Source organism: Mastomys coucha, unplaced genomic scaffold (genome assembly GCF_008632895.1).
Source record: "Mastomys coucha isolate ucsf_1 unplaced genomic scaffold, UCSF_Mcou_1 pScaffold1, whole genome shotgun sequence".
Classification (NCBI taxonomy): Eukaryota; Metazoa; Chordata; class Mammalia; order Rodentia; family Muridae; genus Mastomys; species Mastomys coucha.
In genome coordinates this window covers 69,809,348-69,837,000 of record NW_022196891.1, presented here as the reverse complement: position 1 = coordinate 69,837,000, position 27,653 = coordinate 69,809,348, and the positions used below count along the sequence as shown (strand labels likewise).

Sequence of the window (27,653 nt, the reverse complement as noted above, 5' to 3'; positions counted from 1 at the left end):
CCTGTTGCTTAGACTGTCTCTGTCTGTCTGCCAGGGTCTCCAGCTGCCCCAGACAGGCAGTGTGGTCTTGGGATCCTCCTGGTGACCTTTCCAGCCTAGGTCCCCTCAGCCACTCTGCCCCAAGATGGGTCGTGGGGTGAGTATCCCTCCAAGATCAGGGGCCACTCTCTGGAGGGTGGAGTAGAAATGGGACTTGGAGAGAGGGTGAGAGACTGACTGCGTGGGATGGTTTGAACTTGGAATTAGTCTCCAGACTGCACATGCCTGTGGATTCATTCCACGGTGCTGCTCATGAGCCTAGGGACTGGCAGGCTCTGCAGCTACGCTGCTCTCTGCCTCTCCCACAACTAGCCCAGAAACTACCCAAGTGCCTTTCCAGACCTCCCTAACTCTCTGCCCACCCATCCTCTCTCCCCAAATCCCTCCTCTCTCTCCACAGTCCCTAGCTTCCCAGCTGAAGAGATCTTTGACACTGTTAGCTTTCTGCCATTCTTGCTACCCCACTGAAAATATCTATTGCTCTGAGGTCCTTAGCCCAAGAGCACAGGGGCCAGCCTGGGGCTGGAAAGGAGCCATGGAGCACCCCACTCCGAGAGCCACCTAGCAGTTTGTTACATCAACTCTCAGAGCTCTGTATGCCAGAGTCAGCTGGGACAGAGAGAGCATGAAGATGTATCCCCAACCCTCACCCCAGCACCCCTCCGGATGTCCCCAGCAACACCGTCCTGGGCTCCAGGCCATAGACTTTGGGGACCTTTCCAAAGGCTGCTGAGAACGGCCCCTGCCCATGGCATTCTGAAGCAATGGATTTGCCAGTGAAAAGATTAACAGCCATGTCTGGGCGAGCAACGACAAGGCTTCCAAGTCTTGGAAATGAAATTCCCATATGAAGAAAAGGGACCCAATCCCTTTCCATACTGTGCCCGGCAGCTTTCCTTTTGTGGAATCCTGGTGAAAGAGGGCACGGAGGGAAAGGGCTTGACAGGCCATTGCAAAATGTGAGGGAGACAGAGCCACAGGGTGCTGTGAGCCAATTTCTGGGTCCAAGGAGGAGTCAGGCAAGGACATGTTATTGCACGAAGCTGAACAGCTGGGAAAAAAAAAAAAAAAACTCTGATCCTGGACACCAGGGGTCCAGAGCTAGGGTGGGAACTGGAAATAGAAGAGAATCGTGGGTGTGTGCATACATGCATCTGTGTGTATGTATGTATGTGTGTGTGTACATGTGTACATGTGTCCACAGCCTTACACCAGTGTGTTCCCAGGATAGTGCTGCAGGCTTTCATGGGTGAACCAGCACTATGTTTCAGCAGGAGAATTTGCCAACGAAGGGCCTTTGAGCATGGGTGGTGGGGGTATGGTGAGGGCTGTGAGCCCGCCCTTAGGAACCATCTGTGGGCGATGGGTTTCCCTGAGGAAGAGTCATAGTCAAAAGAAGGCGCACTGTCCTGGGACCGTCAGCGATATCTTTCCTGCTCCCCATAGAAAGGGCAGATCCAGCTGAGAGGCAGAACCTCTGAGAGGCCAGGGCCAACCAGGTCAGGCAAGCCATACCATACCTCCATCTAAGTAGAAAGAAAGAACAGACACCCCTCCACCCTGCTCTACCTTAGAAAAAGGCAGACCCAGCTCACAGAGTTCTTTCTACTTAGAAAGTAATTTGACCTTGGCTTCCCCATTCGGAACTTTTCCCCTAGCATCCTTACTGAGTCCATAACCTGTGGCACCCCTAACCTAGTGGCTGTGTGTGAGTCTGCTGGTCTGGTCTGTTTAGCATGAAAAAACTGGGTTAAGTCTGGGAGCTCAGAGTCCTGCCTACCAGGAAAGCCCTGCAGAAGGCAATCCCACTCCCCACACTCAACTCCGTGGTCTCCTTCACCTCCATTCCAGCCTACAGCTATGTGGCTGTGAAGGGCAGCGTGGGAGCTGGGGAAAGGAATCACACTGGTGGGAGGGAGCCAAGCCTCCTCCAGAGGCTGAGGTGGGGGGTTGGGGGGAGCATTGGCTGGTTTCCAACTACCCCCACTTTGTCCCAGTCTCTGGCTTTCTGAAAAAGAACTCTCTGTTCTCCTACAGCACTGGAGAACCAAAGAGAGGGACTTGTGCTGGGGGAGAGAGGGAGGGAAGGGCAGAGGGGGAGAGAGGGGGTCCCTACTTCCTCTTTCTTTCTTCCCTGGGCAGCCACTGGCCCCAAATCTCCACAGGCTCCTGGCCATGGAGCCTGAGATCCTTGCCAGGACAGGAGGAGGGGAAGGGCATCGCATCCCAAGCTTTGCACTTATGGGAGAACAGGGTGGGAGCCGGGAAGAGAAAGAGCCACATGGAGTTATTTAGCTCAGCCACAATCCAAGATGTGAGAGCCAGCGTATTTCTCAGAGACGTGTACTTGCTTGTTTGAGACAAGATCTCACTATGTAGCCCAGGCTGGACTCCAACTTCCAGTCTCCCGGCCTCCACCTCCCGTATTATGGGAATACAGATAGGCCACCAGTCCCAGCTCCATAAGTGGACATTTGATTCTCATTTTCATGTCTGTTATTTGATATCAAATGTGCAGAGATTTTTCCTGGACTCCGCTGCTCGGGCCTCTAGTCCAAGCCACCCAGTCCTCAAACCCACCCAAGGACCATACTGAAGTCTGTGTAGATGCTTTGTCGAATTCAATCCCATGGTGGCTTCCTACCCTTTCTCCAGCCCAGCCTCCCCAAGCCTGTTAGAGCACAGAACCTTTCAATTCACCCAACTCAGTGAAGCCTCTTGCAGCACCCGGGGAAGGGAGAGGTAGAAATATTTCTGAGTTCTTCTCAACTCCTTTGGATGGCCATTTCAGTTTCCCTGAGCTGCTTGGCCTTCGGGAGCTCAAGACCAGATTGCATTCATGGGTATTTCAGATACAGATGAAAGCATGATGGGTCGATTTCCTTTTCTAAATGGAGCGTGTCTGAGCAACACAGTTTCTGAGCACAGCACATCTTCTAGGTCACTGCACCCTGAAACAAGTGCCCACCTCGTATTGTATGTCCCAAGCCCAGCATTGCTCCTGATTTCACTGGACAGAATTCTATTACCCAAGGTGCTAAGCTTACAGTTCCTTAGCATCACAGCAGCTGCCGTATCCCCCCAGATTGCTCTGACTCCGATGGGTGAAATTATGCTATTCTGAGTACCGAGGACTCAGAGGACCACAGCCACATGCTGGTGAATTGGCAGGTCCATACTGATCTGCATTTGCCCTAAGCCATAGAATGAACACTCACTACAAGAAGTATCAGCCCTGGCCACTGGGAGATAGTAATGAAACAATGTATCACTCTAATGATGAGGGTGGCTGATGCAGAGGGAGGCTGATGCTGATGCAGAGGGAGGCTGATGCAGAGGGAGGCTGATGCAGAGGGAGGCTGATGCAGAGGGAGGCTGATGTAGAGGGAGGCTGTCCGTGGGTAGATGATGAGTGAGAACTTCCTCTCCTTTCCATTCACCTTTGCTGTCCCCCAAAAAGCTGCTTCAAAAAAAAAACCCGACTAAAAACAAAAAACGCTTCCCGAATACATAATCTTGAAAAACAAAATAAACAAGCAGCCTCCCCTCCTGAGAGAAAGAACTCTCCTTTCTACCAGGTATTCATTCCCTCTTTACGGAAAACACAAACCGTAACCTCAGCGTCAAAAACCAACTCCTGAAAGCTCAGTGTAGCCTTTAGAGCCCGTAGAAGAGCCAAAGGGACCAGGCAGAAACTTAGCTGCCCTCTATATCCTGAGGGAGGTGGAGAGACGCAGTGGGAGATGACAGTATTTTGTACATGATCAATAACCCCAGGCCTTTCCTAGCCCCCACTCAGCCCCTTGCTCCAAGGCTGCCTCCACTTGAATGAAGAATCCTCACCATCTCCCCAAAGAAGCTCCTATGTGACCCTGAAAACCTGCAGTGGCCCTGAAGAGAAGGGTAAACGGGGGCCTCAAAAGATCACTATTAAAAACATGGTGCTGACCTGGACAGGTGGCCCAAGCCTGACCCTGACTTACATGACTTCAGATCTCTATTTACTCTCATATATATTTCTTGACAAAGGGAACTTGCTTTGGAGTTTCAAGTCCTATGAGTTGCCTGTGTCCAGTCCCAGGCAAGCCTGCCCAGCAGGCTGGTGAGGGTTCTCAGCACACCCTGGGCTCCCATTTTATAGACGACATACTTGAACCCATCCCTCTTAGCTTTTCTCAGTCCATCATCTCTAACCATTCCATTTCCACCACCAAGCCTGCTTCTCCTCTTCCCTCCTGGGACTTCTACTCTATCCAGCGCTTCTCTCTAAAGTAGGCAGGCATTCCTACAGGGTACTCTAGCCATCAACTGAATCCCTGCCTGTTCCCAGAGTCCCCTCGGATACCATCGAATGATCGTTTTCAAAATGTGCCCTGCTTCTAAAGGCAGCACATCCTCAGTGGCTGGTGTGACCAGGCTCCACCCAGTCTCCCTGACAATCTGTGCCCTCTCTTCCTTTTTCAGGCAGGGCGTGAGTACTCACCTGCCGCCACCACTGCGGAGAATGGGGGTGGCAAGAAGAAACAGAAAGAGAAGGAGCTCGATGAGCTGAAGAAGGAGGTTGCCATGGTAAGAACTACAGTGCTTGCAGCAGGCCTATGGAGCAGCAGCTCTGCTCTGCCAGCCACACACCAGCAACCATGAGCACCCAAAGGAGCTTTGAACTCAAGCCCGTGCTCCCCACTTAATTCTGTCCCCTGAAATGTGCCTAGCCTCCTTTCCCAAAGTGTATCCATTTCTCCTTCCCTAGGATGACCACAAGCTGTCTTTGGATGAGTTGGGCCGAAAATACCAAGTGGATCTGTCTAAGGTGAGTGGAGCCATGAGGTGAGAGAGGCAGGCAGCTTCAGGAGGGAGAGCCCCCAAACTAGAACACAGCCCTCTTTCCATGTGAGGGAAGCAGCCCAGAGATGAGAGACTTACCTACAGCCATGGGCTTAGTTGGTGGCAAGGCCAGAAGTAGACTTTGGGCCCCTGCTTCCCCCTCTTTCCCTGTGTACCTGGAATCTAGAATTCCTTAGAACCCTGGGCCTAGACCTTGGCAAGGCTTTGTGCTCTTCTTCACACAACTGCTCTCAGAGTTGACAGGCGTAGACCAGCAAGGTGACTCATCCCTTTTGTTATAATGCTCACCGGCTCCTGCTTACAGCAGTAGCTCTGTAATAAGATGCAGTGCAGACATTTCTTAATCCTCACTATAGCTGTGTCAGGCACTGTCAGCCTGTTTATTAAAGCAAGGAGACTCAGAAAGGGAGAATGACTTGCTGGATTTGTCCCCGGGCCCGTGCTCCCCACTTAACCCCGTGCTCCCAAGTGTGCTCGGCTACCTTTCCCAAAATGACTCCATTTCTTCTCCCTCAGGACGACTGACCATAAAGTGTCCTGGGATGAGCTGGATTATATAAACAAATTCAGGCCACAGCAGATTGAAGAACTCATCATTAAAAATTATTTTAAATGGCTCCTCTAAGATAGGTGCTCTGGCACACACCTATTACCCCAGCTACTTAGGAGACTAAAGCAGGGAAGATTGCAAGTTCAAGGCTGGGGTGGACAACCCCACAAAATCAAATTAAAGAGGGCTACAGATATACAGTTCAGTGGTAGAGTGCTGTGTAGCTTGAATGATGCCCTAAATTCAATCCTTAGTTTTAAAAAACTCTTCTAAGTGCTATGGTGGTCAATTGTAGTCTTAGGTACTTTGGAGGCTAAACAGAAAGAACACTTGAGCCCAAGAGCTCAAGACCATGGTAGACAAACTTTTGAGATCTTCGCTCAAAAAAAAAAAAAAAATTGTTGAAGCTAGCCATAAGTCCAAGGCCAGCTTGGGCTATAAAGTAACTTCTAAGCTAAACAATACCTTGTCTCAAAAAAAAAAAAAAGATACAAAATGTTATAGTCAATATCCCTGACCCACTCCTTTCTGTCTTTCTTCTTAAACTGCTATGCTCCCATTCTTTAACCTTACTTTATTTTCGATGATGCGGTTTCCACACTTTGGCATCATTGTATATTTATTATTGTGGTTTCCTCTTTAGATTGTGGGTGGGTACTTTGTTGATCCTGCCTGTCTCTCCATCCTACCCAGGGCCGGACATGCAGTCAGAGCTTAAGATTCACACATAAAGTAGGTGAACACAGGACATGAAGATCAGTAACAAGTGGTTCCTGCTCCAAGTCAGTAACAAACATTTCAAAAACAAAAAACCACACAAACAGAAGGCCAGTGCAATATAGTAAACACCACTCTAGAATCAAGCATGGGGGACAGCCTGGATCCAGAAAGAGCCCTTTGATCTAGCCTGGCGACATCAAAGAGTAGCGAGCCTGGCTAGGCTTTCTCCGGAAAGTGATAGGTGATTGCCAAAACTCCGTGACACTCAAGGTCAAAGCTGTGGGGCTTTCCCTGGAGCCCTGAAGAAAGGAAGGCTCTGCAGGAAGAAAGGAGGGTGGTCAGACAAGGAATCTTTCCGGTGTGCTTATGCATGCTGTCCCAACAAAAACATCTTTCAACCCAAGAATAACCAAGGTGGAGCCACAGTGATAGTCCATTTTAGCCTCCAAGGCCCAAGTCTCATTATAGACTCCAGTTTCTCTGTGTGGTCCCTCATGATGGTCTCACCCCTTCCAACCAAAGGAGAATCTTCTCCCTCCAGCTGAACATGATTCTCCAAGATGCCCAGAGATGTGGTGAGGGTCGGGTTTGTTCCCTCTACCCACCCCTACACCTTTCCTCACTCTCCAGGGCCTCACCAACCAGCGAGCTCAGGATATTCTGGCTAGAGACGGACCCAACGCCCTCACTCCACCCCCGACAACTCCTGAGTGGGTCAAGTTCTGTCGTCAGCTTTTTGGGGGCTTCTCTATCCTGCTGTGGATTGGGGCACTCCTCTGCTTCTTAGCCTACGGCATCCTGGCCGCCATGGAGGACGAACCATCCAACGATAATGTAAGCCACGCACGTGACCCCTGAACCAGCTCATAGTCCTGCTCTCTAACTCACAACCCCAAATAAGGTGATGGGAGGGCTCAGGGAACAAAATCACAGGCCCAGTCGGTACCTCAGGCTGATAAGGCTTTTACAGACCTGTGAAGCACCCTCCAACACGCGTGGCATCCATGAGCGAGACAGCCTCCACATACTCCTACCACTAATAGGCTGGTCTGTATCCTTTTTGGGTCTCCACGCCTAGAAAAGCCAGAGCCATGGGAACTCCCTTCTTTGCCCCTTCAATGCTAGGAGTGTGGGTTAGGAGACTGGGGGAGGTACTCAGTACCTCGTGCTTGAGCTCAGATGAAGGATGGGCATCCCACATAGGGTGACTCCGGGTGCTGGTCCCAAGTGTCACACCCCCCCAGAGGTGACAAACGGCAGGTCCCTCAAACTCTCTCTCCTAACCAGTTATATCTAGGTATCGTGCTAGCAGCCGTAGTTATCGTCACCGGCTGCTTCTCCTACTACCAGGAAGCGAAGAGCTCCAAGATCATGGACTCCTTCAAGAACATGGTGCCTCAGGTAGGTGGCAGGGACTGGCTCCATCCAAGCTGGGGCATAAGGTTTCTGAGATGGTCCCTCTCTTTCTGTCTTGTGGTCTGAGGTGGAAGGAAGACCGGCAGAAAATGCCCTTATGAGCTCTCCGTGCCAGAAGCCGGTTTTGTCACTAAGGGTGTGGGAGCGAGTTTCTTCTTGGAGAGCAAAGGTAGAAATGGAACAATTCACGATGGGTTCGTGGCCTTTCCACAGCAAGCTCTGGTCATCCGAGAGGGAGAGAAGATGCAGATCAATGCGGAGGAAGTCGTGGTGGGAGACTTGGTAGAAGTGAAGGGTGGAGACCGTGTCCCTGCTGACCTCCGGATCATCTCTTCCCACGGTTGCAAGGTGAGGAGGGTCACCCGGAGCGAGTGTTGGGTCTGTACAGTTAAGAGAGACCCACTTGAGAGTTTTAAAGTTTTTTTTTTTTAAAAAAAAATCCGATTGTAAACATCAAGGTCTCCCCTGTACCTCCCAGCTATACCTCCTTGTAGCATATGATGGCTACATGCTACCTCTGTGTATATGTGATACATATGCTCTGTGCCCTGGGACTTCTTTGACCTAACCACTGGGCAGTGGTGGTGCACGCCTTTAATCCCAGCACTTGGGAGGCAGAGGCAGGCGGATTTCTGAGTTCAAGGCCAGCCTGGTCTACAGAGTGAGTTCCAGGACAGTCAGGGATACACAGAGAAACCCTGTCTCGGAAAAAAAAAATTATTTATTTATTTATTTAATGCATATGAGTACACTGTAGCTGTATAGATGGCCATGAATCACCATGTGTGTGGCTGCTGTTGAGCTCAAGACCTCTGCTCACTCCAGTATAATTTACTGTAGCTGTCTTCAGACACACCAGAAGAGGGCATCGGATCCTATTACAGATGGTTGTGAGCCATCATGTGGTTGCTGGGAATTGAACTCAGGACCTCTGGAAGAGCAGTCAGTGCTCCCCGCTGAGGCATCTCTCCAGCCCTGACCTAGCCACTTTATAACCATTGTATATTGAATACCATTTCCATGATAGAAGCCTTTAGACACGATATCTAATTTCACTCTGTAGCCTGGGCTACAGAGATGTATAATAAATTAAAGTTTAAGGAAAGAAAGAGGCAGAAACTGGGTGTGGTGGGTCACACCTGTAATCTTAAGCCCCACCCCACCCCCCACAGGGTGGGAGCAGGAAGATGCAGAGAGTTCAAGGTCTACCCAGCCTGCCTACATAGAGAGGGTGTCTGGAAAAAGATGACGTAGTTACAGAAGGCCGCTATCTGTCACAGCCTGATAACCCTGGGAGGCAGCATTGTTACAGACAGCCTTGGTGGTGTCTCTGGGGTTGTGCAATGCAATGACCCTGCTTACATTCCCCACTTTACAGGTGAACAAACAAAGGCCGTGTGGGTTACGTAAATAACCCAAAGACATAAAAATAAGTCAGGAAGTCTCAGTCAGCTAAAGCAAAGCCGGGATGATAGCTGAGTAATGCCATAAATATGTGATGAGGGCAACTGTAATTTTGTCCCTCTTGTCATGAAGATTTGGGGGGGAGGGTGTTGAATCTGGCTCAGGAGACGGCTGGGTGCACACAGAGCTGTTGCTGCTGCTGTTGCTAGTTTAATGACCACACCTCTTCCTCCTCAGGTGGATAACTCATCCTTAACAGGGGAGTCGGAGCCCCAGACCCGTTCCCCTGAGTTCACCCATGAGAACCCTCTGGAGACCCGCAATATCTGTTTCTTCTCTACCAACTGTGTAGAAGGTGAGATGCTAGCCTCCCAAGAGAGCTCTTCATCCCAGCACAGTTGAGGGAAGGGGCTGACTCCTGAAGCTATATTTGTTTGGCTAAAGCTCTGCATATAAAGGGCTTTTGAGGGCACAGGGCCCTAAGCATTGCGGTAGTAGTCATCTCTGGAGAGCAGGGCATTGGCCAAGGGCAGACCGACTCTGCAGGAAGTCACCTCTCTACCGGAAGCTCTCAGTTCTGTTGATCCCCAGACTGAAAGCCGGCCACAAAATGCTCAGATGGTGAGTCAAGATGTCCCCTCCCCCAACTGTTAGGAGAATGGGAGTCAAGTGAGGTCTTGGAGCCGGTGGTTCTGGATCAGCCAGTGAGCTGAGTCAGGACTGACTCTGGGAAGGCATCCAGGGGAAAGAGATGGTAGGAGAGAGAGAGAGGTGTGCATGGACCATAGACCTCTCCCAAGGTGGTAATAAATACGAATACGTTCCTGCATCCCAGCTCCATGCCTCTCCTTCTCCTCAATACATTGGGTCTTTGGGCTTGTTTCCTTCCTTCAGAGAGTCGGAATTACAATAAAAATCACTACACATTAAATTTCCTAAATGTTTAATGTACTGGGATTCTGATTTATCACAGCTTTCCCATAACCGGATGCATTTGAAAGGTCAGATAAGGTATCCTCACTGCTTATGCAGCGACTAGCTCTGGAGAGAGGACAGAGAAAGAATGCAAGTCATATTTGCTGCATGCTTGCTGCGTGACGGCGATAGTCGCAGTTAGCCCATTTAACGACTGACTCCTAGGTAAGGGTTCAATGGGATTTGAACCCAGATTTGGCTGACTTCAACCTGCAAGTTCTTCCCAGGGTACTGCACATCCTTTCCCAAAGGCCCCTGTAATGTCATATATTTTAGATAATCACAAGATTGTTTTATAGATTATAAATATATAGAATAAATATATAGATGTAAATATGTAGAGTAAAAGATTATTTTAGTCTACATTGATAAGATCTTCGGATTTTTTAGTTAAAAAAAAATCATAATTGTGTGTGTGTGTGTGTGTGTGTGTGTGTGTGTAAGTGAGTACACTCATGCCACAGTGCACATGTAGAGGACCTGCAGAACTTGGTTCTCTCTGTCCACCATGGGGGTTCTAGGGATCCAACTCAGGTCATCAGGATTGGCAGGTAGGAACCCTTAGACACTGAACTATGTTGCTGGCCCAGGAAAATCTTAAGACTAAACCAACCAACCAACAAAAACCAATAAGTAATTTACTTCTGTTTATCATATGCTTTTGAAAAATACCTAATATAGGACTGATTTGCTGGCCGGGCAGTGGTGGTACACGTCTTTAAATCCCAGCACTTGGGAGGCAGAGGCAGGCAGATTTCTGAGTTCGAGGCCAGGCTGGTCTACAGAGTGAGTTCCAGGACAGCCAGGGCTACACAGAGAAACCTTGTCTCAGAAAAAAAAGAAAAGAAAGAAAGAAAGAAAATATGATGAGGGAGTTGGAGAGATAGCTCTGTTCTTCCAGAGGTCCTGAGTTCAATTCCCAGCAACCACATGGTGGCTCACAACCATCTGTAATGGGATCCAACGCCCTCTTCGGGTGTGTCTGAAGGTAGAAACTGTACTCATGCATAAAATAAATGAATAAATCTTTTTTAAAAAATTAAAAAAAAGAAAATAGGATGAGACGTCAGTCAGGATGAGACGTCAGTCATTGGCAAGCCCGGGGTATTCACCCTCTGTTCTTTCCTTTATGACAGGCACCGCCAGAGGCATTGTAATTGCCACAGGTGACCGGACAGTGATGGGCCGCATAGCCACTCTTGCCTCTGGCCTAGAGGTGGGGCAGACGCCCATAGCCATGGAGATTGAGCATTTCATTCAGCTGATCACAGGGGTGGCTGTGTTCCTGGGGGTCTCCTTCTTCGTTCTGTCCCTCATCCTGGGCTACAGCTGGCTAGAGGCAGTCATCTTCCTCATCGGCATCATCGTAGCCAACGTGCCCGAAGGGCTTTTGGCCACCGTGACTGTAAGTGGATGAGACTGAATCAACACCAGTGCCGTCCCGCCTGCTGTGGGCCTTCTCCCTATTCAATACAGACAGTTCTTATTGCTTTCCCGGCAATGTTCTTCCCTTCAGGTCCCTGCAGTCACATAGAAGATGTCATACGCAGAAATTGTTCAGGGCATGCCTGAGAGTTTGAAGTTGAAAATCGGGGGAGGGGGGTGGGGGGGGCTGAGCTGCATCTGAGCATTCAATTTCTCCTTGGGGGCTTGTCATGGTCATGTTCCTTACCATCTGTGTGCCTGTCTCCCGATGCAGTCTGGGGTTCATCCTGTCTCATGTGCTATAAAGACTCTTTCAAAGGTCACCAGTGACTAACTAGCAAATCCACTGACATTTCTCAGCTCTCATCCTTAATGCTGCTGCCTCTGCTGCTGCTGAAATGAATATGTCTGTCCATCCTCTTGCCCTCTGTCCTTCATCAGACACTTCGATGTGTCACCATCCTGGTTCTCCTGGCCTCACAGCAGCTCAGTGGCTGTCAAACCCCAGCCTCAGCTTTCCTCCTTGCTGCCCTCAGAGGAACCCATTTTCTTCCACAGTTTCTGTTGTTCCTTCCATGTGGGTGGTTGGTACATCTCTGTACCTGCTCTGGAGTCAGCTATCTTCAACTTTCTTCCGGGCATTTTACTACAGATCCTGCCTGAGAACTTATTTAACACGCCTGCAGTTGAGCTGTGGATATTTCCTGCTAGGGCCCACCCACTCTTTTGTGAGTGGGATTAATGGAAAAGGATTAGAGCTTCCGAATGGGGAAGAGTCATAGACACATGTCACTCTAGACTTGGCACTTTTAATTCTCCTGTCTGTCTGCCAGGTGTGCCTGACGCTGACAGCCAAGCGCATGGCTCGCAAGAACTGCCTGGTGAAGAACCTGGAGGCTGTGGAGACCCTGGGCTCCACGTCCACCATCTGCTCAGACAAGACGGGCACCCTCACCCAGAACCGCATGACAGTGGCTCACATGTGGTTTGACAACCAGATCCATGAGGCTGACACCACTGAAGATCAGTCTGGTGATTGGGTGCCCCGGAAAGGGTGAAGGGAAGAGGGCCCTCGTAGAAGAGGGAGACCAGGGTGTGAAAATGCTCTGATGGAGAGCCAAGCTTCTCCCTCCTTTCTTCCCAGGGGCCACTTTTGACAAACGGTCCCCTACGTGGACGGCCCTGTCTCGGATTGCCGGTCTCTGCAATCGTGCCGTCTTCAAGGCCGGACAGGAGAACATCTCTGTGTCTAAGGTAGGGGGCCAGCCAGTGAGTGCAGACACAGATGTGCTAGGGGGACGTTTCCAAAGTGCCCTTGCAGATAGATACCCAGCTTTCCCTCTCACCTCCTGCCACTGCCTTGGTGACCTCAGCTGATGCTCTGTCTCCTCCATCCTCAGTCCTCCATCCTCTCCCTTCCCCCACCAGGACACTGAATTCTATTTTCTTCTGGCAGCGGGACACAGCTGGAGACGCCTCTGAGTCAGCTCTGCTCAAGTGCATCGAGCTGTCCTGTGGCTCAGTGAGGAAGATGAGGGACAGGAATCCTAAGGTGGCAGAAATCCCCTTCAACTCCACCAACAAATACCAGGTCTGGCTGGCCCGCTGGGACAGAGAGAGAAAAGGGGGACAAAAATGGGGAGAGTGGGTGAATATAGAGACTCAATAGAGGAAAGTGAGCCTACGGAGACTCAATAGAAGGAAGGGATGGGGTACATCTGAGGAACATGTACTCCCAGGTCAATCCCAGGACAGCTGGCCTGGTTGCTTCACCCTCTAACAGGCAAACCTTCCTACACACAGCTTATCACCTTCTCTCTTCTTCTGATAGACGCCTGTCCTCTGGCAATGGTCCTCCAACATTGCCGTCCAAATAACTAACACACACTTCTATAATTTCCATACCGTATCCCTCAGCCAACCTGTTCATGCCAAGAATAGCCTCAGCTCTATTCTGCATGCACCATGGAGGGAAAGTCCCCAGGGCCTTGGGGACCAGGGGATGCTAATGAAAGCCATCCAACCCCTACCTAGCACAATGGCTATCCTGACTGATCTTAATGCCTATTTGTTTAATGAGTCACTGTTCTATGGAAGCGACTCCATAGAACTCCACGGGTTTTAAGACTCGGGATCATAAACAAACACCCTCCAGACACAGTTTCTCTTTTGTTGACAATCTTTGACCGATAAGAGTTACATTATTAAGGAAGGTTTTCTTTCTAAGCAGCTGCTATCAGACCCTGTGCTAAGCAACAGAACTACCACGATTATATGGCTCCCTCTGTAACCGCCTTTCCCTTCCCAGCTATCCATCCACGAGAGGGAAGACAGCCCACAGAGCCATGTGCTGGTGATGAAAGGCGCCCCAGAGCGCATCCTGGACCGCTGCTCCACCATCCTGGTACAGGGCAAGGAGATCCCTCTTGACAAGGAGATGCAAGATGCTTTTCAAAACGCCTACATGGAGCTGGGAGGACTCGGAGAGCGAGTGCTGGGTAAGAAGGCAGATAGAGGAGCGCGGCTAAGAAGGCAGAGCCTTGGTGGTGTCTCTAGCTTCCCGCAGGCAAACCAGGCAGCTACTCTGGGGCTCTGACTCCTCCCTCTTGCTCCTCCTCAGGCTTCTGTCAGCTGAACCTGCCGTCGGGAAAGTTTCCTCGGGGCTTCAAATTTGACACGGATGAGCTGAACTTTCCCACAGAGAAGCTCTGCTTTGTGGGGCTCATGTCTATGATTGATCCCCCCAGAGCAGCCGTGCCAGATGCGGTGGGCAAGTGTCGAAGCGCAGGCATCAAGGTACTGGCCTCCTTCCTACCCATCCCACCCGTGTCCTTGTATGCCTGGTGCCAGAGGTCAAGGGACTGCAACAGCTGCTGTCCCGAGGAGACACAGGCTCCTGGTGGCCTCCTTCCCGCTGACCCAGAGGACTTACCCATCTGCAGGGAAAGGCGTGTGCCTGACGAGAGCACTCCGTGTGCCCCGCCCCCTCTCGTCTCGTAAGCACCAGTCTGCGTTCCTAGCAGGAAGACTTGGTTATCTGACTGGCCCACTGCTGCTCAGTCTATCCATTTGGAACGGAACTCCTCTTACCGCTCCATAGTCTCCTCTCTCACGCACGATCCTCCTCTCCCCGCCCCCACTGAATTCTTGTCCAAGGGTGGTCAGTCATTTCTCACTGATGACTCTCGTTTACTTGTTTGGTTTATTCTTCATCCAGAAAATACTTATTGCTTCTCAGCGTGCATCAGGCCCTCAGTCCCTGACATCTTCTTCTTCCGGTCACCATCACTTTCACATTTTATTTTTTAAACCATGCAATTCAGCTTGTCCCCTGAGAGCCAAGTCTTTGTATCCCAAAAGGGGGGGTGGGGATGCTTCTAAACACGTCACAGAGTTAGGGGCCATTAAGTACCTACTGGTCAAATGCCCTAATAATAAGTTATTTTAATTTTTTTTATATGCATCAGACACTGCTCTAAGCACTATGCATGGCTGCCTTCTGAGTAAGTGCCTACATCTCCCTGTTACACACACAGAGAGAGAAACTGACGCACAGAGTAGCAAGGCCAAGACCACATAGCTAGTAAGTTGCTAAGTCAGAATTTGAAACCAGGCAGTCTATTTCTTAACCATCACACCAGAAGACTCGGTGCAATGCATATGTGTGTGTGTTGTGACCGCACTAAGAACTCAGTATGGAAAATAGGCATTATTACCCCCACTGAAAAACAAACATGGAGAAATTCAGAGTAGGTAAATAGCTTTCCCCAAAATAGAAGTGTTGTAAGAGGTGAGCTGGGAATAGGAGCCCAGTTGGCTTGTCTGGGAGCCATGCTCCTTCTGCCCAGTCAGGTGCCTCTCGGCATGATGAGCAATGGCACAGTGGCTGGGCAAGGTCTCTGTGGAAAACCAACTGGGAACTGTTAATTCCACCTCAGAGAATTAGACAGGGTTTAGCAAAGGGGATGATATTTGACCTGGGCCTTAAAGGCTGATGAGGATTCAGTAGGCTCTAAAGGAAGGGGAGCCATAGCAAGAACAGGGTGTACCCAGATGTGCCTATACTAGCAGGAGCTGTGTGGGTCAGCAGGGGAGAGATGGGGGAACTACTGGAAATTAGGAGTGAGACATTGGGTCAGGGCCAGTTGGAAGGATTTCATTTAAATGCCAGACTTGTGTGCCCCAGAAGGCCACAGATGTCACAGAGATAGCTTTAAGGCTACCTAATGGAAGATGAACTAGATGTGGGCAAGAGCTGTAGTTGGAGAAACAAGGAGACAGATTAAAGGTGCACAATAGCCCGGGCAAAGATGAGGATCAGAACAGGACAGTGACACAGGGAACAGAGACACATAGTTGCATTTGAGAAGCAATTTGAGAAGTTAGTGAGCAAGCTGGGCGTGGGGTACAAAGATATGAGAGAGAACAGGACAGGATGGTCAGAACAGATGGTATCTAAGAGAGGGAGGGGAACTGGAGGGATGCTGGGAGGGCTGATGGGATTTCAGCGTGGACCTTAAGTTTGAAACATTTATAAGGGTAGAAGGGATGAACATCTAAGAGATAGTTGGAGTACAGTTTAGAGTTCAAGAAAGAATGTCAAGACGGGATTTAAATCTCATTAGCATGTGAGTATAAACTAACGGTTTATTAGAGTATTTTATTACACCATTCAGGAAGCAAACAGGAGTCAAAGAAAAGGTACAGAAGGGTTCACCAACATTTCTGAGGAAGTGGAGAAAGAGAAGGGAGGGAGGCCGGGTGGTAGGACACAGCTAACACTTCTGGTCTACATAAAGCCAGCCTGGGATGGTGTGGGTCACCCCCCTCCACTGTGCTGAAACAGAACACGGACTTGTCTAGGTTCCAACAGCTGGTAAGTGTTCCCGTCCAAAGCCAGGGCTTGCTCCATTCTGCCACCCCGAGGAAGCTTGGACGAGCACGCAATGGAGTAAGGGTACAACTGGGGCAGAGAGGAAGGAGGTGCAGAAACCAAGAGAGTGAAGGGTTTCCATAAGTTAGAAAGTCAAGGACAGCGAGGTTTGAAGAGATGCTTGTGTTTCAGTAGGGAGGAACTTTGTGTGTATGGTGGGGGCTAGTTTCAGGTTAATAATAGGGATGGGAGAGAAGGCAGTAGGGCCTGAAGAGGTGTGTCTTGCTTCAGATGTGTGGGACTTCTTCTCCAAGCCCACATATGCAAATCTGTCCTCTGCTAGCTTGGCTCACTTTATGCTGATAATAGCCTCTTTCCAGGCATACGCCCTTCTCATCCCACTCACTGTATTGTGCAACAGTAAAAACACACTAATTATCCTGGCGAAGGCAAGTCTTGCCTCCACCCCCACCCCCACCCCCATACTATGCAGGACAGTTGGAAACAAACGAGCAAGGGTTTCAGCAGCTGGACACTGTCTCCATCTTAGCCCTGCTCTACCCACTGCACTGCTGCAGTGGCCACTGGAGATACTTCTGGGTTCCTGTGACCCTGAAGAAACCATGAATGCTCACAAAACTTTGGTCTTCTTAACTGTATTCAGGGGAGCTGCTAAAAGCTGTTGAGGTGGCTCAGCCATTAAGAGCACTCAACAACAGCTCTTTCAGAAGACCCACAAGGCAACTCACGGTTGGCCCTCTTCTGGCCTCCAAGGGCACAAGGCACATATAAAGTACACAGAGAGACAGACAGACAGACAAAACACCCATATACATAAAATAATAGAAGAAGGAAAGCTGTTAAAAGAAGTACCTGTCCAGCTCTGACTGTCTCGTCTCCACATATCCAAACTCCTAAAGCAATCTCCCAGACAACTCAGCCATGATAATGTACATACAAAATCCCAGCCCTTGACAGACAAAGGCAAGAGGATCCTGGGAGTCTGAGGCTGGCTAGGGCTGCATACCTCAAGATCTTGTCCTAGAGATATTGGAGGAGGGGGGAAAGAGGGAGGGGAGAAGGATGAGGAGAGGGAGAGCAAGCAAGTGAGAGAAATACAGACAGACAGACAGACAGACAGACAGACAGACAGACTGGGTTGGGGAAGAGCACAGACTCTCCTCTGCCAAGGGACCCTCATCAACCTGTCAGTCTGCCATAGATGGTTTTTTGTCTGTTTAAACATGCTCCCTCTAAAGCCTGAACCCAGTTTGTTCTGTCTCTTGCCCTTACTGCCAAACATACACACACACACACACACACACACACACACACCCCTAGTAGTTTACCTTTACATAATTTGGAGAAAGGAATGGGGAGGGGAAACCAACACTGCTTTTTCTTTCTGCCTTCTCCTTCCTGTCAGGTGATCATGGTGACTGGGGACCACCCTATCACAGCCAAGGCCATTGCCAAAGGTGTGGGCATTATATCAGAGGGTAACGAAACTGTGGAGGACATTGCGGCCAGGCTCAACATTCCTGTGAGTCAAGTCAATCCCAGGTGAGGCCGTTACAAAGACCCCATTGCTGGCCAACACGTCATCTCCCAGAGAGGCCCTGAGTGTCCCTTGGGAATATCCCGTTGACAGCCCAATGGCTGGTTCCTCAGACAAGCTTGTGTTTAGGCTGTGCCACTGACGAGCTGTGTCACCTTGGAAACATCTTGCAGCCCTCATCTTCCATTTTCTCAGTTATGAAATTGAGATGCTGTCCACACCGCAGGGGTTGCTATAGGGATAGGATCTGCCTAGCAGACATCACTTATACTTGCATGGGTAGGATGTAATGTCTCCTCTGAGAGAAATAGCAGGACTCAGCTTCACAGAAGGGAGCACAGAGGCAATAATGGAGTCCCACCTCCCAGAGGAGCTAAGGCACACAGTGGGCAGGGAGGGGTAGCAGGACCCGCATGAGCGTAGATGGTCAGCTCACTGCCCCTACCCTCCAGAGAAGCCAAGGCATGTGTAGTGCACGGCTCGGACCTGAAGGACATGACGTCAGAGCAGCTGGATGAGATCCTCAGGGACCACACGGAGATTGTGTTTGCCCGGACCTCCCCTCAGCAGAAGCTCATCATTGTGGAGGGGTGTCAGAGGCAGGTGAGCAAGACAGCAAGAGGCAGAGACAGGGTAAAGTCAGGAGCTAGACAGGCAAGGACTCTGCTCTCAAGCATTTTTGGTGTCTTCCCCCCATGCCCTCCCCAGGGAGCCATTGTAGCAGTGACTGGTGACGGGGTGAACGACTCCCCTGCGCTGAAGAAGGCTGACATCGGCATTGCCATGGGCATCTCTGGCTCTGATGTCTCTAAGCAGGCGGCTGACATGATCCTTCTCGACGACAACTTTGCCTCCATTGTGACAGGCGTGGAGGAGGGTGAGGAAGCTGTGTGGGCTTCGTGACATCCAGGATGTCTGAAGCCAAACCTTCTGCTTCCTCTGGCTTTCACTCTTAAGATCCCACATTGCTTTAAGCTTTAAACCCTCCTCTTGGAAAAAATGAGCAGCCAGCCGCAGCTCAGGGGCTAGGGTGGGGAGGGTCCCTCTAAATCTCCCTGATGCCTTCAGAGCCTCTCTGCAGGCCGCCTGATCTTTGACAACTTGAAGAAGTCCATCGCATACACCCTGACCAGCAACATCCCCGAGATCACCCCCTTCCTGCTGTTCATCATTGCCAATATCCCCCTGCCCCTGGGCACTGTGACCATCCTCTGCATCGACCTCGGCACAGATATGGTGAGGCCAGGGGGCGGAGTCGGGCCAGACGAGGCAGTCCCACAGAATAGGGGTGGGATGAGCAGCAGATAAAGGAGCTGCACCAGGGCATCTGACCAGGTCCTGTCCAGTAGACAGCAGATCTGGAGCACAGGCCTGGAGGAAGTTTCTCTCCACCACACTGTAGTATTAGGGATTGAACCCAAGACTCGCTCGTGTTAGGCAAGCACTCCGCTCCTTAGCAACGTCCCTAGTAATAACAGGATCTTATATACCAATACCCTGAATTCTGTGGATGCTTCCCTGAGCAGTTCCGCAGACCTCTTCAGACACCTTCTCCTCCTGGTGTCCCGTGTGTATAGGTCCCTGCCATTTCACTAGCTTACGAAGCAGCTGAGAGCGACATCATGAAGAGGCAGCCCCGGAACTCCCAGACAGACAAGCTGGTGAACGAGAGGCTTATCAGCATGGCTTACGGACAGATTGGTGCGCCCAGCCCGGGCTCGGGAGGGTTTCCCCCCACCAAAGGGTGCTTCTAGTTCCTGAGACAGATGAGTGACATGTCCGGAAAGAGTCCAGCTCCCCGAGAGCCAGAGACTTCCATCTCTGTCCCCAAGGGATGGCCCTTTCCTGCCCCTTTCTCTACTCAGGTCCCACCTTTTTGCTTACAATTATTTTCAGGCATGATCCAGGCTCTGGGCGGCTTCTTCACCTACTTTGTGATACTGGCAGAGAACGGGTTTCTACCCTCTCGGCTGCTAGGGATCCGGCTTGACTGGGATGATCGAACTACCAATGACCTGGAGGACAGCTATGGACAAGAGTGGGTGAGTGGGGCTGTGTATGTGTGCCGCAGACAAGAAGGGGCGGGGCTGAGGCTGAGGCCCTGGCAGGAACTGGCTAGGAGCAGCCAAGGGGCAGAGAAGATGGACCAAGTGTTGGGTTTGACAACTGCTTAAAGCGTGCTGTTTGCTGGTACCATCCCTCCCTCTCTTCCGCCCAGACCTACGAGCAGCGGAAGGTGGTGGAGTTCACATGCCACACGGCCTTCTTTGCCAGCATCGTGGTTGTGCAGTGGGCCGACCTCATCATCTGCAAGACCCGTCGCAACTCCGTGTTCCAACAGGGCATGAAGTGAGCACCTACCACAACCGGTCCCTACCAGTCAGAGTCCTCTACACATGGTCACCAACCCACATAGGCCAGGATTCCAACACCAGCTCACCATAGCTCCCAGGGCTCAGGTTTGCTAAGGAAATGTCTGGTTGTAACAACTGACTTTAACCGCAGTCACGTTTGACAGAATGGCAAGACTCTTTCTACTGAGTTATAACATTGCTCCGAGTAACATTGTTACTTTGTTTCCTACCTTCATGTTCATCTTCCTTGTTTTCTTCTCACCCTTCTTCCTCCTCCCTTCCTCCCCTATTCCCTAGCTAAATGGCACCTAGCCACCTCCTTCCCCCAGTTCTAAATCCTGGGTCAGGTCTCCTGTACTCCACACCATCACTTGGCAGGTAGCCGGGTTTATAGCACTGATCTTGTGTGCTGCATCTGCCTAGGGGCATATTCAGGCCTTCTTACAGTGTGGCACCATAAGCCATGCAGTGACTCAAGCATCTCACTCTAATCTCACAACGGCTCCTCCAGGTGGGTACCATTGCACTGCACTCTGTGTGGGCAAGAAGTTCCCCGAGGTTAAATGGTTAGGCCATTCAGCTGCTCGGGGCTCTCTGGTTTGGTCTCTTGACCCCACACCGTAGTATCTCACCTGTCATGCGTACGTTTGTCACCTCGTCCACTTGTGATTTTAACACGGATAGGGGCCGAGGACTGAAAGAGCCAGGCTCTTTTTATTTCCCCTACCATAAACAAAGGCTACTATTCCCCAAATGAATTTTGTCCCAGGAAATCTAAGAAATTAGGCACAGTCCTGTATGAGACACCTATAAGGAAGTATGTGGGTAACACAGGAAGTAGAGACAGAGCCAAACTGATTAAGTCCACAGAGTGGCAAATAACGAAACAACATGACTCTGGCTAAGCACGAGAAGCAGCATTGATACCCACAAACCACCTGGTCAGAGGCAGCCTCAGAGTGCCTGGGCCTCACCTTCTGTCTCTAAACTGTTAGTGGACCTCAGGGATACTCTCAGCTACATTTCAAAAAGAGAACGAAACCAGGCTCTTACTTGCAAGAATCTGCCAGGTTTTCTATTGGGTCATCTTTAGACAAGCCCCAAGAAGACAGTGACAGCATATTAATCCAGTTCTGCTTGGAACCCATGAATATTTATAATAAATTTTAATACATTCATCACTAACAAGCATAAATTGAGAGACGAAAAAAGATCCATTAAAATGTGGGCTGTGTGGAAGAGGAGCAATGAGACGCTCCTATGTCCTCTTCAGCCTCCGTCTCATGCGTTTTGTAACCTTGTCTTCTTCTCTCCTTATTCTATGTAGAGAGCAAGCACACGGCTCCAAGAAATTAAGCACTCATCAATCACCCAAACTCAGGCAGTGGCGAAGCCAGCCACAGGCTTGACGGATCTGACTCCAGAAACTGCCCCTCAGCACTTTGCTCCGTGTCCCGCTTTTAAATTCTGACGCAGAGAATATGTGTTAACCATTTCCTGTGTGGTGACACAGGAGCAAGCGTTGGCTGGGATCAGTAGCTCACAAACATCCTCTTCATTCAGCAGCTGTGATAAGCGACCACACAGGTCGAAAAAGATGCTGAGAGACAGAAGGCATCCGTGGGCTCTGTCCAGAGGAGCTTATAAAGACAGCTTGTTGGGAAGATGGTATTTTCCCAGCCCATGGGCTTAGCACAATGACAATGTTATATATTGCCTGTGGACAGGCCCCTGTTGACTATGACATCTCTGGCACAGAGTTACATAAGAAATAACTATTGAATGAACATATATACATATACATATATTAATGAGCATATATATATATACACACATACATATATATATGTATGTATGTATGTATATACACACACCCACACCCACACACACACATACTAGACAGTAATCAGAGGTGAACAGAACAAGCAGGAGAGAATATTTGTTTCCTTTGGTTACAGAAAGCATGAGAAGAGGTTTGTCAAGGACTTGGATGAAGAGCCCTTCCTCACATTTCTTCCCACTCCTTTCCCTTTTGTCCTCAGGGGTGTCCCTAAAACTCTCCCTCCCGATATCCTCTCACAAAGCTACCTGCCTTCTTTCCTTTCTAGGAACAAGATCCTGATTTTTGGGCTGCTAGAAGAGACAGCGTTAGCTGCCTTCCTGTCTTACTGCCCTGGTATGGGGGTGGCCCTGCGAATGTACCCACTCAAGTGAGTGTCTCTCTAGGGCTGAGGGAGTGGTAACAGCGGAGAAATCGTGGGCCCCTTCTAGGACCCAAGATTGACTTTAATTCTACCTACGTGACACTGTGCCACCCTCCGAAGCTCCTGACGCTCCCCTCTGTTGCTTCCAGGGTCACGTGGTGGTTCTGCGCCTTTCCCTACAGTCTCCTCATCTTCATCTATGACGAAGTCCGAAAGCTCATCCTACGGCGGTATCCTGGGGGTAAGCACGTCCGCTCTACAGAGAGCTCTGTCTGACCTAAGGTCCCAGGAGCCCCGAGCATACCCACCCCGGCCTTTTCCTGTATATCCTGTATCCCATCTACCTTAAGGTTCATTAAGGCCTCCACTTTCCTCTAGAGCAGTGGTTCTCAACCTTCCTGACGGTGCGACCCTTTTGTGCGACCATGTTGTGGTGAACCCCCAACCATACTGTTATTTTCATTGCTTCTTCGTAACTCTAACTTTGTTACTGTTATGAATCGTAATGTAAATATTTGATATGCAGGATATCTGATATGCCACCTGCGAGACAGTAGCCCTTGGGAGGCCTTTGGGCCTGGCCTAGTACTTGTCTTGACTTCAAGCAGTGGAGTTTTTGCTTTGACCTGTGAAAGGGTCATGTGACCCCCAAAGAGGTCACACTACCCACAGGTTAAGAACTACTGTTCTAGAAACGCTGGTTTGAACTGTCAGGTTAGAAGGGCCCTTCAAAGTCATCTAATCATCTACATACTTGCTGATAAAAAAAGATAAAAAAGAGGTGATTTATTTGTTTAGGATCATAAGGTAAGGAAATCTGAACACAGGGCTCCTGACTCCCAGGCCTCAACAAAGACCTGGTTTATTTTCCGTACACACCTCTTTGATCATTTTGCTGGGTTGAAATGGATGGCCTACTAACCACACACTGTCCATGAACAGTGTTGGGTGTTCAGTGGCCCAGTATTTTTCGTGTGTGGTTTCCTTTTTTTTTTTTTTTAGTCCCAGCTGTCCTGGAACTTACTCTGTAGACCAGGCTGGCCTTGAACTCAGAAGTCCACCTGCCTCTGCCTTCCAAGTGCTGGGATTAAAGGCATGTGCCACCACTGCCCGGCTAGTGTGTGTGTGTGTGTGTGTGTGTGTGTGTGTGTGTGTGGTTTTCTAATGGGCCCAATATCCAACGCTTTGGTGTTTTCATATAAAATTTGAAATCTGATTTCTGAAACAAACATGAAGGCTGTCAGTCCTCGTGGCGCCAGCGGGACAGCTGCCTCCTTAGATGCTTGTTACCCGGGGAACCCCGGGAGGCATTTACAGCATCTACTGAATGATATACCAGTCTCCCCCAAAGATAGACTTGTCCCCTCCCTCCCAGTTAAAAACACACGGCCCACCCAGCAGGCCGGGGCTGTCTTTTCCCTCTGCCCTGCTGCCCTACTGCTCCTCTCTAACCTCAGCTGTTCAAGCCCTGATCAACCCTAAGCTATTCAGGCCCTGGGGGGGGGGGGTTGATCTTTTGCCTCCTTTACGCTCCTGCAGCCACCTTTATCCCATCTCTCTAACAGGCTGGGTGGAGAAGGAGACGTACTACTGAGCTCCACGGCAAAGGAAGAACGGGGGAGATGGGGCGCTCCGGAGGGGTCGCTGGGGGTCGTGGTGAAGGGAAGGGCTGGGGAGACAGGAGGAGGCAACTGCGTGAACTAAGATGGCAGGCTCGGGGTAAATAAACTTGAGGAGACTGCTCCAGCTGCTCCACAGGTCCCGCTGTGAACCCTGGGACAGTTCAGTGTTGGGATCAGCCTCTTCAGATCTTCCCATCCCACTCTGCTACATTTCCTGAAAACCTAGGGGTCGCCCCAGCCCTCCCCGTGTCCTAGCCCTTCACCCTCACCTGGATTATTCAAACAGATCAACACCCAAAGGTTGATCCTGTCTAACCCTGGAGGAAAGTCTTTCAGACCACCAAGTGTCTGTGACCCCCAGCTTCATTCCTCTTCCCATTCTTGCCTCCCTTTCCTTCCTTTTCCTCCCTTCCCTCCCTTCCCTCCCTCCCTGAATCCTTCCCCTGCTCCTCCCCCTCACTCCTTGAAAACACAAAATTCTCCTTCTGTGAGTGCAAGAGCCTGGGGCCAGAAAAGGAAGCCCTCAGTTGGAGAGATTAGCTCCGCCTCCCAGCCTATTAGGTTTGTCTCCCAGCCGGGGCCAGTCAGGAACCAGAGGGGAGCTGGGCTGGCAAGGAGAGGTTGGGGTGCGCTGGCTGAAGGAGAAAGCAAAGAAAGAAAGAGTGGTGACCACAGGTTTGTCATCTTCAGCCTCCAGGTAGGTGGGGTGGGCTCTGGCTCTGTGTCCTGCCTTTAGAGACTAGCACACCGGCAGACCACATTCTCATCTCGTCAGAGTAGCAGTAAGGGCAAGTCCAGGGGGTCACTGTGCTGCCCAGTGCCCCACTGACCCCTGGGTAATGGTCCTCCCTGTCCGCAAGGCTCAGGTGTCACAGAAGATCCAGCTATCTCAACCACACAGTCTTGGAAACACCCCCCCTCTTTAGAACAGTAAGTTCTCTGGGCCTCATGATGTTCTGAGAGTCCTATTAGCTGCCACTCTCCCCGTGCTCTCTCACTCCCTCCTGTTTCCTGCACACCTGCTGAACCTATGTCATTTCCGGTATCGCCTAGCTAGTCCTGGAAAAGGATCTCTTGGCCATTGGCAGGAATCAGTGTAGCAAAGTTCCCAGGACATCCCCACCTTTCAAGAACATGCAGAATCATCATAGCCCATGAGGCTGTCAGAAACTTTAGACACAAGAGAAATTCTTAAGAGGCCTATATGCCTTTGACCTCTCAGATGGCACGGCCGTTATACCCAGGCAAGTGCCCACTTTGCTTGAGACAGGAAGCTGGCTTCAGGTTCCTATGGAATAGAGTTTTCTTTCCTTACTCCCTTCTCACCTAACATTTTTGCTCTTCAGACAGCTGCCCATTCCCTAAGCCTGGCCTAGAAACCATAGCATAGAGGCGCCTAGATGAATGAGCCAAGCAACTGAGAAAGAGCAAGGAAACTGGAAGGCTTGAGGTGAGACTATGAAGGTCAAGACAAGCATTAGGCCAAGGCCCAAGGGCTCCTGTCTCATCACGGTGGAGTTTTGCTTTACCATAAATTCCCCGAAATTTGTCAGTCATGTGTGGCCTTCAGTTGGAAGTCTAAATAGGACACCATATTTATTTGGGCCTGATTAGTTTGAGATCATTGACTTTGAACAAAAGTTTACCTTTGCACAATCAATAAAGTCATTTGTTCGGTAAATTAAAAGCATAAACAATATTGCTAGGAGCGGCATATTTAGTCTCAAAGTATGCTTTTCAAGCACTTTAGAAATCTCCCTCTAGAATCAGCAAGTGAACAGGCTAATTATTGTCAGTCCTGATATATTTGTTAAAGGAACATCTACAAGATCCTTACTGGCGACCTCCTCCCGTGAGACATTAGTTTGAGGCACTACATATATGTACTTGAAAATAATTAAAGTTGCATTTCTTTATGAAAAATTACAAGAGAAACTGCTCCTATGGTTGATTTCTATACTTCATATGGACCTTTCCCTCAGACTGTGGTGCTGGATGCGTGGAAGGACTTGGCTTGGCAAGGAAACCGAAAGAAAGGGCAACTGTACGTCCAGAGTAGCAGGGAACTAACCCTGCCACAGACTGTGCTCTGAAGGGAAAGAGGTTAGGTGTATATACCCTCATCCTCGTAGCCAGTCCCGCCAGGAGCCATAAGAGTTTGTCCAGGACAGTGGAGAGGGGCTATGGGTCCATGACAGGCAAGGGCATTTCAGTTTTTTTCCGTTTCAGACCAAATCAGTCCATTCCCAATCTTAGGGGCCTAGAATGGAAGTTTTGTTCTGGGTGATGTGTTAGAACGGTGGGTCGCGTCAGAACATACCACACACTAGGCCCAAACAGTTCCACGTGTAAGAGGTTTGATTGAGAGGGAGAGAGGGGGCAGTAGCAGGAAGAGAGGAGGGAGAGAGAGCGAGAGATGGAGGAATGTTCTCTGTGTATGTGTGTGTGTGTGTGTATATATACACATATATATATATGTGTGTATATATATATATATATGTATATATATATATATATATATATGGGTTCTAACGTAGTGGCCGCAGGTAAAGGTGGGAGGTGAGCCCAATGGATTCTGGGAATATGGTGGCTGTTGCCCTAGCAACAGGTCTGTGAGACCTGCCCATGCGACGCCACAGGCTTTGGAGGCCCTGATGCTAACACTGGGGTCACACCAGCCAAGTCAGTGCTGACCAATAGTATAGATACTGTACATGGAGCCATCTTTAGGGAGTGAAGTAAAATGCACACCGCCTTGAAATCTACCTGAGTAGGTGTCAGCGACCTCCTTACAGAGTGTGTATGTGGGCAGAAGGAGAGACACTGTGCACCGAGAACAACAGGATGATGTACATTCCCACAGGGGTCAGTGGGCATGGGAGACAGGGAGACTCTTACAGCCCACACCCGAATCTCAGAGTAACCATGAGAAGTCTGCTCCAGCCCAAGCTGTGTACTGGACCCTTGATTATAACTCTCATTGTAGTCACAGTGGTGCTGCTTGTCAGGGTGACTGCCGCTCACTCAGTGCCTTTAAAAATATCAGTTTTCTGGCCAGGCAGTGGTGGTGCATGCCTTTAATCCCAGCACTTGGGAGGCAGAGGCAGGTGGACTTCTGAGCTTGGGGCCTGCCTGGTCTACACAGAGAAACCCTGTCTCCAATATACATATACATATACGTATACATGTGTGTCTGTGTCTGTGTGTGTGTGTGTGTGTGTGTGTGTGTGTATCAGTTTTCTTTGTAATGGTTAAAAATGAAACCGGGTTAACATTTACTTTGATCTCACCTCAGGGCCTTGATTCTTGATGGATTCTCTACCAAGAACATATTTCTTTTCCCTGCCTTGCTTCCCTGTCTCATTCTTACATCAGATTAGACATTACATCTCCTGGGAAGAACCCTCATGACTGCCTTCAAAATGCTGGCATTCCTGACATTTCTTTTCTATTCAATTTGGTTTTATTCATAAGCATTAACTCCGTATCAGTGCGGGAATTTTGACCTGCTGTTTCTGACCTAGGCTGGTTCAGTCTTCCTTAGGCAACCTGGTGGTCCCCCACTCCCAGAAGGTCACCATATTGATGCTGAACTTAGTGTGGACACCTGATTAGCATAGTGCACTACAGTCCAGAACTCCTGGACTCAAGTGATCCTCCAGTCTAAG

The 27,653-nt window shown here is 49.9% G+C and overlaps 1 protein-coding gene across 1 annotated transcript; it reads left to right on the top strand.

The window, feature by feature from the left end:
- Positions 1-4: 4 nt before the first annotated feature.
- Positions 5-25,920, top strand: LOC116103692 (sodium/potassium-transporting ATPase subunit alpha-2). The gene is made up of 23 exons (XM_031390007.1): positions 5-136; positions 4,504-4,608; positions 4,790-4,849; positions 6,785-6,988; positions 7,442-7,555; positions 7,784-7,918; positions 9,212-9,329; positions 11,086-11,354; positions 12,208-12,406; positions 12,519-12,628; positions 12,831-12,965; positions 13,683-13,872; positions 13,995-14,170; positions 17,674-17,810; positions 18,258-18,408; positions 18,514-18,682; positions 18,887-19,041; positions 19,383-19,506; positions 19,702-19,847; positions 20,024-20,154; positions 22,268-22,369; positions 22,513-22,604; positions 23,929-25,920. Exons 1-23 carry the CDS (start codon positions 125-127, stop codon positions 23,955-23,957), a joined length of 3,063 nt encoding a protein of 1,020 aa, XP_031245867.1. The 5' UTR covers positions 5-124; the 3' UTR covers positions 23,958-25,920.
- Positions 25,921-27,653: the final 1,733 nt, after the last annotated feature.